The sequence below is a fragment of the Leguminivora glycinivorella genome, chromosome 19 (assembly GCF_023078275.1).
Source record: "Leguminivora glycinivorella isolate SPB_JAAS2020 chromosome 19, LegGlyc_1.1, whole genome shotgun sequence".
NCBI lineage: Eukaryota > Metazoa > Arthropoda > Insecta > Lepidoptera > Tortricidae > Leguminivora > Leguminivora glycinivorella.
Window position 1 is genome coordinate 15,716,954 of NC_062989.1, and position 16,322 is coordinate 15,733,275.

The 16,322-nt window shown below is 39.0% G+C and overlaps 1 protein-coding gene across 1 annotated transcript in view; it reads right to left on the bottom strand.

The window, feature by feature from the left end:
- LOC125236786 (nuclear receptor corepressor 2-like) overlaps positions 1-16,322 on the bottom strand; it is a 211,208-nt gene that overhangs the window by 22,777 nt on the left and 172,109 nt on the right. The window contains exons 12-13 of the mRNA XM_048143712.1: positions 10,628-10,781; positions 9,058-9,262 (exon numbers count right to left, since the gene is read on the bottom strand). Coding sequence (XP_047999669.1) covers positions 9,058-9,262; positions 10,628-10,781 — 359 coding nt within the window. The remainder of the gene's footprint in view (positions 1-9,057; positions 9,263-10,627; positions 10,782-16,322) is intronic.

The following is a 16,322-nucleotide window of genomic DNA, read 5'->3' on the forward strand; positions in this document are numbered from 1 at the left end:
TACAATCACGCCTGTATCCCATGAAGGGGTAGGCAGAGCACATGAAACTACTCAAGTTTCAGTGCCACTCTTGGCAAATAAGGGGTTGAAAGAAAACGAAACTGTGACCTTGCAGTGACAGGTTGCCAGCCTCTCGCCTACGCCACAATTTAACCCATAACATACATACATACATTTATGACTTACAGAAAAGACCAAAAAAACTCACACCTAAAACCTATTTCAAATCACGTATTTAAAAAAATCGTAAATTGACAGCACTACCTGTCTCTAAGGAATATAAAGATAAAAAAATCTTGATTCAATTTGCGATAACAGAAAAATATAGTAAAATAAATACAGAGTCGGTCCGTGCGTAAAATATTCATGCCCTGTCGCGATTCTTTGCGTAGGACAACGTTTAAACAAGAGGGAGAAGCCCTGGGGACTCTAGGTATGAAGATAGCTAAGATTATCAAATAAAGTCTTTCTAGATGATAAAGTGAAAAGACAGCTAGGATTATAATTATAACAAATCTGATAGACTTTGATACTGTGCTTGTAATACTCGTAATAGCTTTTAGTTTTGCTTATAGAAAGCAAATGAGCTGGTTTGTCGCCTAATGGTTATTGGTGGTACAAGTACATTGCCGGCTTTGTAAACTGTAGTACGCTGTGATAAGGTGATCGACAACAGACAGTTTTTTTTTCAAATCCGTAGGTTATTGATTTTAATTTTAAAAGCTAACCAACTATCCGGATACAGATAGCTAGCAGGGCTAGGGGAAACAATATACCTACAACAGATGATAGTCATTGGCTACGGTGACGGCTTCCCATCAGGCGAATCATATTCTTAATTGCCACCGACGTGGTATAAACAAAATACTTTGCTTTTTTATACCACGTCGTATTCATATAAGTTATCAATAGAAAAACCAGAAAATACCCTCTATCTAAACTTTAAGCACCAATAATAATTCATATTCAAAACATGATGTTTTCTCAACCGTCAGTTAAACATTGGTCCCCTCGCCGCTTAACTCCCTAGGGATGAAATCTGAAGATTGCTCCCGTTTTAATGGGGATATAGACTAACAATCAACTTTTATTTGCCTGATTGTCCCCTGGGCGACGCTTTATTTGCATATTGGGGTATGAGTTAAATAATTAGCACTGCGTTTACTAAAAAAAAACATGGGAATGAAATTACTTAAGTTTACTAACTAGCGACATATTAAAGGTAAAATTAGTTTCGCAATTTTAAAAGAAATATAAAGATAAGATGATACCAATGTAGTGTGTACTGGAAAGCAAGAATATCATATCTATATATGTTTTTTTTTCTAGTGCCTACGCCAAATCTTGGGATTAGTTGTCAAAGCGGACCCCAGGCTCCCATGAGCCGTGGCAAATGCCGGGATAACGCAAGGAGGATGATGATTTGTTTTTTTTCGATGATCAGTAATGAGTATACAACTTTCAGAGTTTAGGAAATACTCCGCCCTTCAAAATATGTATAGGCAGGCCAAACGCATATCCATGTTATTTTTTAAATACTTTGAAGTAAACTCAACATGTGACATAGGTACAAATGAAATAGATGTTTTTAGACCACTTCGGAGACAAAAAAGCACACAGCATTGCTAGTGGTTAGCAGCAAAAACCATGGTCTGAGTGAGACCCTAGAGATGTTACCTACGCGTTGCCGACCCTTTATTTTCATTACAAACATTTCACAAATTTTACTTTCCTTTAAATGAAAGATTTGATTTATTATATTTGCTAGTTTGGTGCCGTGACCAGGATCCCACACATCCCTAGCGCTGGCTATAAAAGGCCGTGCCTCGCGTGTCCCACTCGCAGTCCGCAGTCGGCTGCGGCCGGAGGATGTTGTCGCTGTACCGCGCGTGGCTCGGCCCGAGCCCATGCGTGGCGCGCCCCGCGCCTCCGCCCGGCGCCCACAGACCCGTCCCACGCCGCGCTAGAGCCCCATCCCCAGTCACACCACCACCACCCTCACCATCTTCGACAACCTCTAGCGAGTTGGACGTCGAACGCATCGAACCAGAAGTCGACAAGCGGACTTCAAACACAGTTTTAGACATAGCATCGTGCGACGGCCCTGTCCGCTTCAGTCGAGTCTTAAACACAGCGTGGAGGGAATCCTCGCCTGATCGCAACTGGCCGTGCAGACACCGAAAGACGCGGACGACCATCCAGTACTACCCGTGCAAGACTTGTGGCTCCAAGTTCCCGAGTTACTACTTCGTGCATAAGCACAGGAAGAGGTGTCACGCCGAGGAGGTGGCTGCCGTGAATCTGGCCGGCGAACCGGAGCCGTCGACTTCGGGTGTTAATTAGGATTAATAGATTGAACCCGACTACGTCACAAGTGCGTGTTTTTGAAACTTAAAGTTTAAAGTTTGTTGAAAAACTACGTCCTTGCCAGGATATCGTAAAGTGGTCCTCACATATGTCGCAAAATATAAAGTTATAAGAACTCCATGGAATCGGACATTTACTACAGAGATGAAAACACAACGACTTTACTCTTAAATACGAAAAGTTGGTGTTCAAACGGTTATCAGCAAAATTCTACATTATTCAAAATGGAAAACGCTGAAAGAAATGTGTCGACAAGGCTAAAGCTGCTTAAAGCCGGACTATTAAAGTTTAAGTAGCATTTCAAGTGTTAGTTTTCTTTCGAAAGTGTTTTAGTGCCAAAGAAAAATGTTTTTAAGTGATAGTAGTCGGATTATTTATAGTATTTCGATTGTTAAGAGTAGTGAACTTTAAAGCTGGGTGCACACGGTTGTAACGTGTAATGTAAGCCATCGAGTAACTTAACACCAATTGTACATGTCCACTACGAGCATTTTGAGGACAGGTCTGGCACAGCGGGTTTTAAACCCGGTGGATGCATTTATTTGTGTAATCAGCACATGTATTTGTTCCTAAGTCATGATCATGAATGTTTTCTATGTAGGTATATTATGTGACTATATAGTGGTCTGAATAAAATTGCCCAGCACAAGCTTTCTCCACCGTAAAGCTTAGTCCACCTGTATAAGAATTTCCTATAAGGCTTATTTATTTCTGTATCGCCCGTATTCATCCCAGTCAAACGTCGAGGCTACGTATCATATTTACAAGTGATATTACATTACACGCCACACCGGTGTAGACACGGCTTAAGGAAACATATCAGTATTCGCGTGTGATGAAAACGAGCTTATTTTACGGCCGTAGGTTAAATTGATTTATTGTCACTGTTAAATATATGTTTAAATGACGTTCGTTGTTTTATTCCAAACACTGTCACATCTAATTTGAAGTCAAAATCATTGCAACAATTTTTGCACTCGCGGTAAATGAAGAAAACTGTTTGTTCATTTTAGAAGATAATTCGTCTGTCAGTAAATAATGGTGTTTAGTCGATGAAAAAATACCTCATTTGTGTTTCACATTAAAAAGATTAAGAAAATCTTTTAAAAATAAATACCTACCCGCACAACTTCGCACCGCAAAACCTTAGCAAATAATACACCTATACACTTCTAAAGAACTCTATTGATACATGAAAACCGCATGAAAACCCGTTCAGTAGTTTTCGAGTTAATCGCGAAAAAATAGGACTAGCTTTTTCCTGCAGCTTCGCTTGCGCAGCAGACAAAAAGTAGCCTATGTCACTCTCAATCCCTTCAACTATCTCCACTTAAAAAATCACATCAATTCGTCGCTCCGTTTTGCCGTGAAAGACGGACAAACAAACAGACACACACACTTTCCCATTTATAATATTAGTATGGATAGGTACATAGAATCCTAGATTAACTAATTTTATTTACAGTGGTACACAAAATTATTTCAATTAATTAAAATTGCATATCCCCTTTTCCTATTAATTTTATTAACTAATTATCAAAACTACTATTTTATTAAGCCCTCAATGACCGCCAATTTCCAAGAAAATTTAATTCAATTACATTTATTTTCTATTCTGGGAAATTAATCATTTTAGCAAATAAAATAGAGCTTTGATATATGATATGTTATAAATTTATAATGTTAGTCTGTTTATTAGCCAAATATCAGTGTTTTTATTTTATTTTATTCATACGCGGGCTGCTAACATATGTACATAATTTGTTTTCTTTCCTCATAGAAGTTTAGATTCATTTCATGACAATGATTTGTTTGATAATTTATCTTTTTCAAGTAATAAATATGAGAACATCCCGACACACGAAATAATTTGTACTTAAGCTGAAACATAGACCTTCGATATCATCAATCGGTGAATTAGTAACCGAGTATCGATCAAAGGTGCAATCTAACGGAGGTAAAAAAATTCTAGATTTTATTGAGGTATAGTCAACCAATTGGAACAAGCAGTAAGAGATATCTTACAGTCTGATTTATAACGTCACAATGACAGTTCTACAGTGGCTTAGGGTTCCAATTGGTTGACTGTACGTTTTGAAGAGAAACTTGTAATGCGACCTTCAACTGACAGCGTTAAGCGTTTAAAGCTCAGTGCTGCCAACTCGAATTTTGAAAAAATGCTGTACTGATGCCAGAAATATGCCAGTTTTTGAAGCAAAACTCTTGAACTCGTCCGTAATTATTTCACGAGTTTATGTTCGTTTTTTCAATAATTTGAGCAATTGTGTCGCTTAACTACAAAACTGGGTAAATCCATAAGGTTTATTATCTTTCAAATCATATTATATTTTTTCAATCACGCCGACAAAGTGCAAAAATAAAAATGGAAAAAAATGTTTTATTAGGGTACCACCCCTACATGTAAAGTGGGGGCTGATATTTTTTTTCATTCCAACCCCAACGTGTGATATATTGTTGGATAGGTATTTAAAAATGAATAAGGGTTTCCTAAGATCGTTTTTTGATAATATTAATATTTTCGGAAATAATCGCTCCTAAAGGAAAAAAAGTGCGTCCCCCCTCTAACTTTTGAACCATATGTTTAAAAAATATGAAAAAAATCACAAAAGTAGAACTTTATAAATACTTTCTAGGAAAATTATTTTGAACTTGATAGGTTCAGTAGTTTTTGAGAAAGATACGAAAAACTACGGAACCCAACACTGAGCGTGGCCCGACACGCTCTTGGCCGGTTTTTTATATAATCAACCTTAAAGCAGAATGGATTTACCCAGGTTTGAAGTTAAGCTACACAATTAGCGATGTAAAATATTTAAAACAGTAAAAAGTTGACAGTAACTATACGCAAAAACATGACAGCCACTTGACAGAATGTTTTTAAGGTTCTGTTGCGAAGTTTCTTCCGCGAGGAGGGAATCCCGCGCATAGATTTTTTATTTCTTCGACTTTTTTAACCCCCGACGCAAAAACGACGGTGTGTTATAAGTGTGACGTGTCGGTCTGTGTGTGTGTTTGTCTGTTTGTCTGTCTGTCTGTGTGTGTGTGTCGTCTGTAGCATCGTAGATCCCGAACCGATGAATCGATTTAAATTTAGTCTTTTTGGCTGAAAGCTGAGTAAGTCGGGAGTGTTCTTAGCCATGTTTCATGAAAATCGGTCTACTATGTCGCGGTCGGGGTTTTTTTCAAAATTTTAATTTTGTGGTTAGGTTACATCATATACATTTTTTATTATTGTAAACGCTGTAGTAAGATAATACCGTTTTAATTGATCGATGGGTAAAAGGCTTTTACCCAGAAGGGGTCCACACATAGTTGATTTTTAGTTAATAGTTTGTTTAATAATAAATTTAAGTAAAAAAAAAAAAAAAAAAACACATTTTAAAGTTCCTTAATCATGTTTGTTACCAACTGTATATAATTGTGTGTGGAAATAAATAAAGCTTTTTTATTATTATTATTTATTATAATTGATCGATGAATGTATATTTAAAGTAAATTACCTAAATAACTAAATACAATTAAAGTAACTCGCTCGGATTCTCTCGTCAATATCAAGTTAGCGAAAAGCGGGATAATTAGCGGGAATATTAATTAATCCAGTTTCATTACGGCAAAGCAAACGAGCGGGTAATTTGTTGGTTCGTTCGCAAGTTTACTCGCAAAATGTATAAAATTATGTAGAAACAGTCGCTTTAAATATACGGGAATAACGTTAACTAGACTGGTGTTTCGGGTGTCCATAGGCGGCGGTGATCGCTTACCATCAGGCGACCTGTCTGCTCGTTTGCCTCCTATCCCATAAAAAAAAAGACTGCTTTACTTTCCTTCTCAGATTTTACTAAAATGGCAGTTCGATTGAGTTGTCTTTACCACGAGTTTAATCACTTATGCTTATTCATTACAAAGGGTAAAAAAATTTTTTTGTGACCCCTTCACCATCCAATATCCAAACTTATGCAACAAACAAGCACAAAATCTAACAGAAATGTTGATTATAACGTCCTTATACCACTTTTAACAAGAACCTTTCTCTATTGGAAATCCAAATAACGTATTGCTCATGCCAGACACGTGTCTCAGTTATTTACTTTCCTATATAAACTTTCACAATTCATAGTTATTTGCTTATCGAATTCGTAAAAACCAAATAACTATGACATCATTATTTTTAAAATCGGGACTTAATCGCGTATAACTACATATTAAACTGACCTCCAACGTTCCAAGGACGGCGTTGTCCCCGTGGTCTCGGAGAAGACTGGCTTGAAATGACATCAACACCTTCTGACAGCCGCGCGAGTTTTTCTAACTACCCGCACTTGGTTTTGATTATCAACTTGAACTGTTTGCGCACTAGGGATGTTACTCTGTCGACATACAACACTGACGATATTTGATTTAACGACTGTCGATAATATTTTCGGCTTACACTTATTAATGACAGGATTCCATGTGGATGAGATCCTAAAACCTTCGTCCCGATTGAAATTGCGATGTTTTTTGATTTCAATGGCTTCACGCACTTTTCTACTGTAGAAATGGCGTTCCGTGGAAAGGACTTTAGGGTCATGTAGTTCGATCCAGTGGTTTGGCCCTGACTCTAACAAATGTTCAGCCACGGCAGACTTGTTGACCTGACGATTTTTCACAGCCGCGATGTGCTCCTTTACCCTTTCTTCTATGGTGCGCTTAGTTTCTCCAATGTAGGAGCTACCACAACTGCAATCAATTTTATAAACGCCAGGTGATTGAAACGGTATAACGTCCTTAGGTGATCTTAGGCTTCCTGCAACTTTGGATAATGGCGTGTACACCGTCTTTATAGAGTACTTTCCAAGTACTGTACCTACCTTATCCGTCACACCTTTAACATACGGCAGAAATGCCGGTTGTCTGGACACCTCAGGACGTTTCCCCCTTGCCTTCCGTCTAGGTTGCCACTTTTTATTCTTGTACCCGTTCCTTCTAAGCACCTCCTGAATATGTGACAACTCATCCTTCAAATATTCAGGGTCACACAGATCATACGCTCTATTCACCAGCGATGAGACAACTGACTGCAGGTGGCGCGGGTGGTGGTGAGAAAGGGCATTCAAATACCTGTCAGTGTGCGTAGGCTTTCTGTAAACAGTGTGAGTTAGGGTTCCGTCCATTCGACCAATCACTTTCACGTCTAAGAATGGCAAACTGCGCTGTGATTCTAATTCGTACGTAAACTTAGTCCTTGGATGAATAGAATTAAGATATTGGAGAAGTTGCTCCACCTCCTGCTTACCACCCTTCATAATACAGAAAACATCATCCACATATCGCTTCCACAACTTCACTGCCCAAGGCAATAATGATGTGTAATAATCGTGAAAGTTTAAATCAGTGTTTTTCAAATAACTATGAGACCTCAAAACAAATAAACGTACTGTGGGGTTCGCACTGCGTGCAGTCAGATAGGGCATCCCTATCAGTCACTAGTGAATATGAAAAATAGTTGTGTAAATAAATAATATTGTGCTTCTGATTCAAAGTTAGATAACATTAACATCTTTTCTGTAGACATAACGAAAGGTAACGAATGTAACGATATCTATACAGTTTTTGAAGTCATTTGTACACGATAAAAATTGATTAATGCATAATGTTTAATTATTACAATAAGACTATTTGAATCATTCTATATGCAGCGTGACGTCAAATTGATGTCACCGGCATGAAAGTTACGGGTCCTGGGTGGCTAGCCGAATGGCACAATCGCTCACGAAACGCTCACGAAACGAAGCGCTAGTAGATATCTATCTCTACCGCGCTTGCGTATTGGCGCGACAGAGCCAGCGGCGTATCGCTTTCGTTTGGCGTCGGAGAAATGCCATTCGGCTATGGGGCCTGGTATTGACAAATATTTCTGCAACCGATGCCTCAAAAAGTAGAAGCAAGATCAGCGTTGACCTCTTGTGGTTAGCATTATGCCAGGGGCGGCTCACTCCGCGATTCTATCGCCGCGCTACAAGTACATGCTGGCGGCCGCGAGTTCGCGGCCTAATCAGGGGTGGCGCGCGTTCTCACGGAACGCACGTTCGTACTTTCTATTGTTACTTTACGTCGCGAGTTGTTTTTAAGGTTCATATGCGATGTAAGCATGTGGAATGACTAATAATTCTTAGTTAAATAGACATCATGAATAAAATAGGACAATTTTACTCATATCTACCATTGATTATGTCCCACGGAAAAGTTCAATAAGGCTTGTGTGTGATGTTGGTATTTACAAAAATATATAAATACTGTATATATACCTATACAGTACCCAAAACTTGACTATAATAGTGTAACATTTTATCTGGATTATGCTGAGGTGGGCTCATTTCGTGGTAAACTAGACATGTGGACACCCTTTGAGTTGCAGGCGTCCATAGGTTACGGTGACCGCTTTACATGTATTGTGTTTATCTTTATTTTTTTTCTTTAACTTATAAATGTGTTTGTATTGTTTTAAATTTATATGTGTTGTATCTTGTTTATCACGAATAAATGATTTGATTTGTAAAAACAAAAAATAGTATGGTTAATAGACACTGGTGAATTTCCAATATAACTCAGAGCTCCGGTAGATGTATATTTGTATAAGAGGTGCAACGCTTTTGGTGTAGATGTCGCTTGGGGTAGAATTATTCCTACCTGTCTCGGGCGTGGCGGGGGGTTGCGGAGTGGGCGGCTGCGCCGGTTGCGGCGTGTGCGTCGGCGTCGGCGGCGCGGCGGGCGGCGTCGGCGCCACGCTCGGCGGCGGCGGCGTCGGCGCCGGCGTCACGGTCACCGTCGGCGAGGGGGAGGGCGAGCTCGTCGTTGTTGTTGTTGTTGTTAACGACGCGGGCGTTGTGGAGGTCTGTTGACAGAATACTGCTGTTATAAACTGAACAGGATAACTTTACACAAAAGCAGACTCCATAAGTCCATACTTAACGTAGGTAGCAGTTAATTTACCACTTGAATAGTAATTTGTCTTTATTATGATTGATATGAAAAGCACACAGAGCGAGAAGTGTCGTATTTTAAATAGAAATAAAAAAATATTTATGTGGTGTCATAAAAACTTAACCTAATACATCTTAGTAAAATTAAAATATGAATAAAAACTAGATTCGTAAATCTGTAAATAACGATTTGGATATCGACCTTCAATAGGCTACCTGCCTCCTAGTCAAATCAGCTTCTTTTTGAGAACTGCCAAAACGAATTTGAACGACTTGCTAATTAATATGAAATAGAATTGAGTGACGTCACGGTCAATTCAGTTACTTTATATATTTCTACCTGACTTATTAAATAGAAATTGGATTTAAAAATAACTTCTGTCCATGCTTTTCTTATAATTATCTGATCCTTTATTTCGTGTATGGTATAAAATATTTTATTTTAACTACAGTCAAATTTCCTACTTCTGATAGGTGGTGGCAGATTGTTCCAACACTTACTAGCGGCGTATCCTAATATTTTTCTCAGACACAGAAAGGAAAAGCTTTGCTCTTTCTACTCTGTAAATGTAAAATACCCTTCTTCCTCCTTCTGCTGCTCTAGTATGTACCTAAGCCCATAGCACATCTCGGACACTGGCGATCAAATATATGAAAGAGGCGCGTTCCTAGCACAGTCTAAACTCGTGTAGGTGAACGCGTACTATGCTTGTATGAGTGAAATATGGTTGACTGTTCGCGTTTTTGACCGACGGAAACTGTGAACTAACCGAGAGGGGGTGGGCGGCACTTTCAGCGGGGAGCGGGAGTGGCTATACTGTACGATAGTATACTCTTTATTATACTGTGCCCATAGTGGGTGGGTTTCCCTCTTCGAATCCATAGTGAAATCTGTGCTACTGTTTGGCTGCGAAACGTGGAGAGTGACAAAGGCCTAACGAAAAAGCTTCAATTATTCGTCAACAAGTCCCTGAGGTCGATCCTTCGCGTTTTCTGGCCAAACACTATGCCAGCAAACACCCATTGATGAGGAAATCGTGACACGAAAATGGAGATGGATTGGACACACTCTTTGGAGAGGGGAAAGAAATAACGCGAGTATTGCTTTCGAATGGAAACCCCAGAATGCCAGCCGTGGCCCCGGGCGCCCTGTCCACTCATGAAAGTGGTCCGTCGAAAATGCCGCGAGCTTGTGAAGGCCCTTTGCACCTCTGGGGTGCCTTGGGACTACAACAACAACAACAACATACATAGTGGGTGTTACTGTTAAAACTTACCGTCTGCGTGGGTTGGGTCGGCGGCGGCGGCTCGGGCGGCGCAGGGCTGCCGGCGGGCACGGCGCCGCCCGCCGTCGACGTGACCGGCGCGGGCGGCGCCGACGACGCCGGCGGCGGCGACGGCGGCAGCGGCGGCGTGCGGGTTATCTCCGTCCTGTTGGACAAAGAGAGGGTTAAATATTTGACTATTTGCTTAACTTACGATTTAGATAAAACTACTGATGTGCCGATGGAAAGCTTCCAAAATTCTGAAATTTTCACATAGGACAATTTCGGAAACTTCTCATACTTTGTATGAACAATTGTATGGATGGAAACTTTCTATTTCATAAATTGAAATTCCCTTTTTTTAAGCAATTTAAGATTTTTTGGAAAGTTTCCGCAACGTGCACAATCATCACTAGATCAAACTGTTTAAATTCGGTTTAACCCTTAAATGCATAGTGACGTATATTATGCATCATGTATTTTTGATCTCTATTAACAGCATGTCTAAATTCAAATTTCAATTAAGCGTAGCCGATTTGGGTTTCGTATGTAGCGAAAATGTTATAGAGCCCGGTTTCGAAAGTGTTAAGGGTTAAGAAATTTTAATAGGGTTATAATTCCTGAGAAGGTAGAGTGGTTATCATCCAAGTTTCAAATTAAGCTCCTGTTTAAAAAGTACGGCTTAAACTTCAAATCGTTTCCATAAACCATTGAGTTCGTTAGAATAGACATCAGATTTAATAGAGGATTGAAAATGGCCGAGTTGCATGAATAAAAAAGTGAAATTTTCTGTAATAAATAAGTATTATTTACATACACCAGACAGACGGGGGCCATTTAAATTGAAAACAGCTGCACAGTGCATAAAAGGAAAGGAAAGACAGATTTGTCGGTATTATTATTATATTTCTTTTATTAAATAAATAATAATTTAATTTAGAGACTACACTGCTTGATTTTAAGCTTTCATTTTCCCTAATAATGCATTATTGTCACAATTAAAATTAACCCAATCCGTTCAGTAACATGTCAAGTTCATCAATAAATGTGTTAGATAATTGCAATCTGAAACCCTCTCAATGCAGACGTGAGCCTAAACCCCCCCCCTGCCCCCCACCCTCGGGAGGGGTAATTAAAAGAGTGCCGGCACCGCTAATGATGTTTGCTCGGCGCGTTTGCGCAGCGCCCCTTAATCATTCATTACGGCGGACTAGTATCACGCGCGGATTTTCCCGTTTCATTAGGCTACTTGCCTCCTAGTCAAATCAGCTTCTTTTTAAGAACTGTCAAAACAAATTTGAATGACTTGCTGATATGGAATTTATGTGAAATCGAATTGAGTGACGTCACGGTCAACTCAGTTACTTTATATATTTCTACCTGACTTATTCAATTGAAATTAGATTTAAAAATAACTTCTGTCCTTGTTTTTCTTATAATTATCTGATGCTTTATTTTGTGCATGGTACAAAATATTTTATTTTAACTACAGTCAAGTTCCCTATTGTGATTAAGTAATTGAACAGTGACCTTTGGCCTATTTCACAATAAGGGTCCCCCCACATCTAGCGTCTCGCGAGCGTAGCGTCGGGCCAACTGTATGGCAAAGCCTGACGCTGCGTCGGCGCGACGTCTTTTTTCATAAAGTTGGCCCGACGCTACGCTCGCGAGACGCTAGATGTGGGGGGATCCTAAAGACAATTGTCGCCTGACAGTGACACTTCTTTGTTCATTGCCTATTTAACAATGAAATATTGACGCTGACTACGCTGTGTAACAATACTAACAATATTATGTTACTTATCAGCGGCACAGCAGTGTCAAGTGTCAATGTCGGGCCAACTGTATGGCAAAGCCTGACGCTGCAGTCGGCGCGAGCGGAATGAGCGCGACGAACGACGTCTATTTTTTCATACAGTTGGCCCAACGCTACGCTCGCGAGACGCTAGATGTGGGGGGACCCTTTTTGGGAAATAAGCCCAACCAGAGGTTAAACAATTATGGCCTATTGACATTGTCATTTCTTAATGTAAGTTCCATTTTGGTGAAACATGAACCGATTTATTTAAATGATTTTGCTTTTTATTAAATCGAAATATCGAATGTTCAAAAGGCGACAATTCCATCATAATAAAGATATCGCAATATTACGCTGAGCGGGCACCAATCAGCGCTGCGTATTTGAACATCATTAAAATCTGACCAATTAACAACGTAATCAAGGGGTGAGGCCAATCAAATTAATCCCGAATCGGGGATCCGTGGGTTGGGAGAGAACCTTCTGGAATATTACATATTATATTATGTTTATTTTTTGTTGTTTTCAGGGAAAAAGTTATAAATGCGTTAGTGACTCAAATGCGGCGTATTTTGTCAGTCCGTCTATTTAACACAGTCCCACGCTTTTACTATTCGCATGCCTTAGATACATGGACCTGGCGGAGCCATTATGACATTACATTACATGTAGTCATGTAATTCATGACTCATGACAGAGGATGAGTTACATTATAGGACAGTTAAAAAGTTAAGATATTTTTATACATACATGAACCGAACAAAGTAAAGGGTTTTATAATTATAGACATCTTACGTTCGTAGTATTTCTTAAATTATTGAAGACATTACTTACACCCTCTATCATTGTGTATGCCTAGATAAAATGTTAATATTTCTACAATAAAATTTGTCATTTGTAATGCTTTTTTTATAGAGCTATTTTTTGCGAAACAATAATTTTCATATCAGACGTTTCGTTTGTGTTGTTAATTTCAGATCTATATTTATCCAAAAATATCAATAAAGGGAAATACTACATGCAATAAAACTAGGTAAAACACCAAGCAATAGCGAAACAGACATAAAAACAGAAGCCCGGCACCGCACCGATTCTTGTTTAGATTTTTCCGCAAACAGAGCGCCATCTTTCTAATTGCATTAATTAAAGCGATCGACCGACAGGCAAACAGACGTTTTTTGCGATTCTAAACTTGGATTGACTGGGACGTGTTTCTGTTTGGAACGAGTCTAGGCAACATCACAATCGCTAGTTAGCTTTTCTGTAGTGGCGCCACCTTAATTTGCAACATTGTCTGACCGTTTTACCCTTTATTACACGTAGCTTAGAAACAAAACTTTTGACCCTCATTTTTATAGGTATTTGCCCGAACAGTAATCACTTCTCAAGGAGTCTTCCTTGAGTGCCGAAGAGGCTTGATCCCACTACATTGACTTGACATTTTAACTGGACACTTTGACATTCTAACGGGCTAAAATAGGTACTAGGTACTATAATAATTAGCTTAATTTAAATGAAACTCTCAGTCACAAAGTTATCCATTTCCTTCTAACATCCATCGATGAATTGACCGCGCATGACCAGGAAGAACTGTCAAATATCAAAAGTGAGACAAAACTAGAACAATTTCAAACGACGAGTTCGACCCGTATGTGACTTTAAATATGTGTGCAAAACGCCAGAATTATAGTTTTAAATCTTCTAATGTCATTGGGACTAAATTCAGAAATTCTTTATGAATACATCAATAACTTGACCACTGTATCCTCTCAATACAACTTCTTGTAGTAATCTGTTAAACTTAAATTGAGTCAAGCCGCTAGCGGCCGCTGTCGAGGTCAAAAATGGTCACATTTTCTTCATGGGATGTTTATATACGTGACCGCTTCTCTTTCGCACACTTTACGCATACGTTTTGTTTTTGTACTGAATCTCATTGTCAATAAGTGGTGTACAATAAAGTATATATTATTATTATTATTATTTACCAGTCTCTGAGCGTAAACGAAATGATAGATAGGGTGCGACCGAGTCAGATTGCATTTCAATCGTCACGTTGCGTGAAAGATTGTCACTTCGGCTTGGCCGGTTGTTTTTGAAGTGAGTTTGTGGGTTTTGTATCCTAGTTCGCGGAAAAAAAATGTAACGGACCTACCTAACAGTCTCTGTGGGCGCAGTCATATTTTCAGGATAGTATAAAAAATATACCGAAATACCTTTTCAAATCGAGACCTTAAAGGAATATCGGCTCGGCCACCAGTGGACCTTGTCGTTTTTCTTTCGTGTATGATATCTATTTCAATGTATATCGGTATTGGTACAATTTCACTAAAAACATAAGCTAGAGTGCAAAAAGACTAAACGCGTGGTCTCTACAATCTTAAAATAACTGAAATCGCGATTTGACATTTACTTTAACGTTTAGGTACGTTTGTAAATATATTATATGATGAATATATTAGTTGCGGCCATTAGAACTAAATTGACTTCAACATTGAAAAGCCTACAAAATCAGGACAGGACAGCAGTCGAACATGTAGAGATTTTTTCACATTTTTATAATTTTAAGAAGGTAATTTACCAGGAATCACTTATTTCAACATACAGAGGAGAAGCTTGTTAGCATAAGATCGTGAAAGACGTGTATATCGCTTGTTGACAATCACTTCACTGATTACTTATATTTGCGCGCCCGGGGGAGCGCCTGATTCCTGATATTAATAAATAAAAAACTGGATTTGTCTTGGGAGTGGTGGGTACGAAACATAAAATGAGTTTCTGTAAATGGAATAATATTTAGGATACTAGCTTTCTTGCCCGCGGCTTCGCTCACGCTAAATTGGTTGACTGATAGAGAATGCCTTAAGGCATTAAGTCCGCCATTTGTACTTTTGGTACCGTAACTTCTTCCCGTTATTTGGAGAAGTGGGGATGTAAAGTTTAACAAAAACGATAGAGGATACGGTCCCAGTCCCAGTTTTCACTCGCTCACTCACTGACTCGTCGTCATTCGTTGTTCCGACACACGCGTTTGCTCAGTCAATATCTCTGTATAGTACTGTTACGCTAGTTGAGCCAAACCGTGTTGCTCCTAGCCGCGCTACTGTGAATAAACGATTTACAACTCTACAAGATATCTTCTTAGGGAATATACCTATCGCTATTCAGCATCGATAACCCTAAACGTGCAATAAAGTCTAAATAAATAAATAAATAAATAAATTCGAAAATTGCTTAATGCTCCATACAAATTAACTAAACTAACTATCTCTGTTTTGCCCAATGGTTGACTGGTAGAGAATGCCTTAAGGCGTTAAGTCCGCCATTTGTACTTTTTATTGATAATTTGTGCAATAAAGTTTAAATAAATAAATAAATAAATAAATTTCCAACCTCCATTTTAGGGCGGTGGGGGGTTAGAAAGAGATAAAAAATAGCCTATATCACTCTCCATCCTTTCAACTCCCTCTACTTAAAATATCACGTCTATCCGTCGCTCCGTTTTGCCGTGAAAGCCGGACAAACAAACATTTATAATATTAGTATGGATTCTCAAGTAAAAGATACTAATGTCAATAAGGGTAAGTGTATCATGTAGGTAAGGTCAATATCGGCTAAGTGTCCCATAAGGACAAGTGTGTCTGGCCTTCGCATTTGGCCTTTCTACTCATTGTCACAGGTGGTTTTGCGAGTTCATACTTTTGCTACTTGCTACTTATGATTAGTGGTAAACGTATTGAACTCTCAATAAACACTGATCACTGTCAAAGAGCCCAGCGAGCGGTGCTAAAAGTAGCTACTTCCCGACCTTTTTTATACCCTACAGATCTTCTTTATCAATCATGTCAAGTACTAACTGTTCGTCAATTGTTTATTTTAAGCGCAACATTAAAGCAGCATGGCCGAATA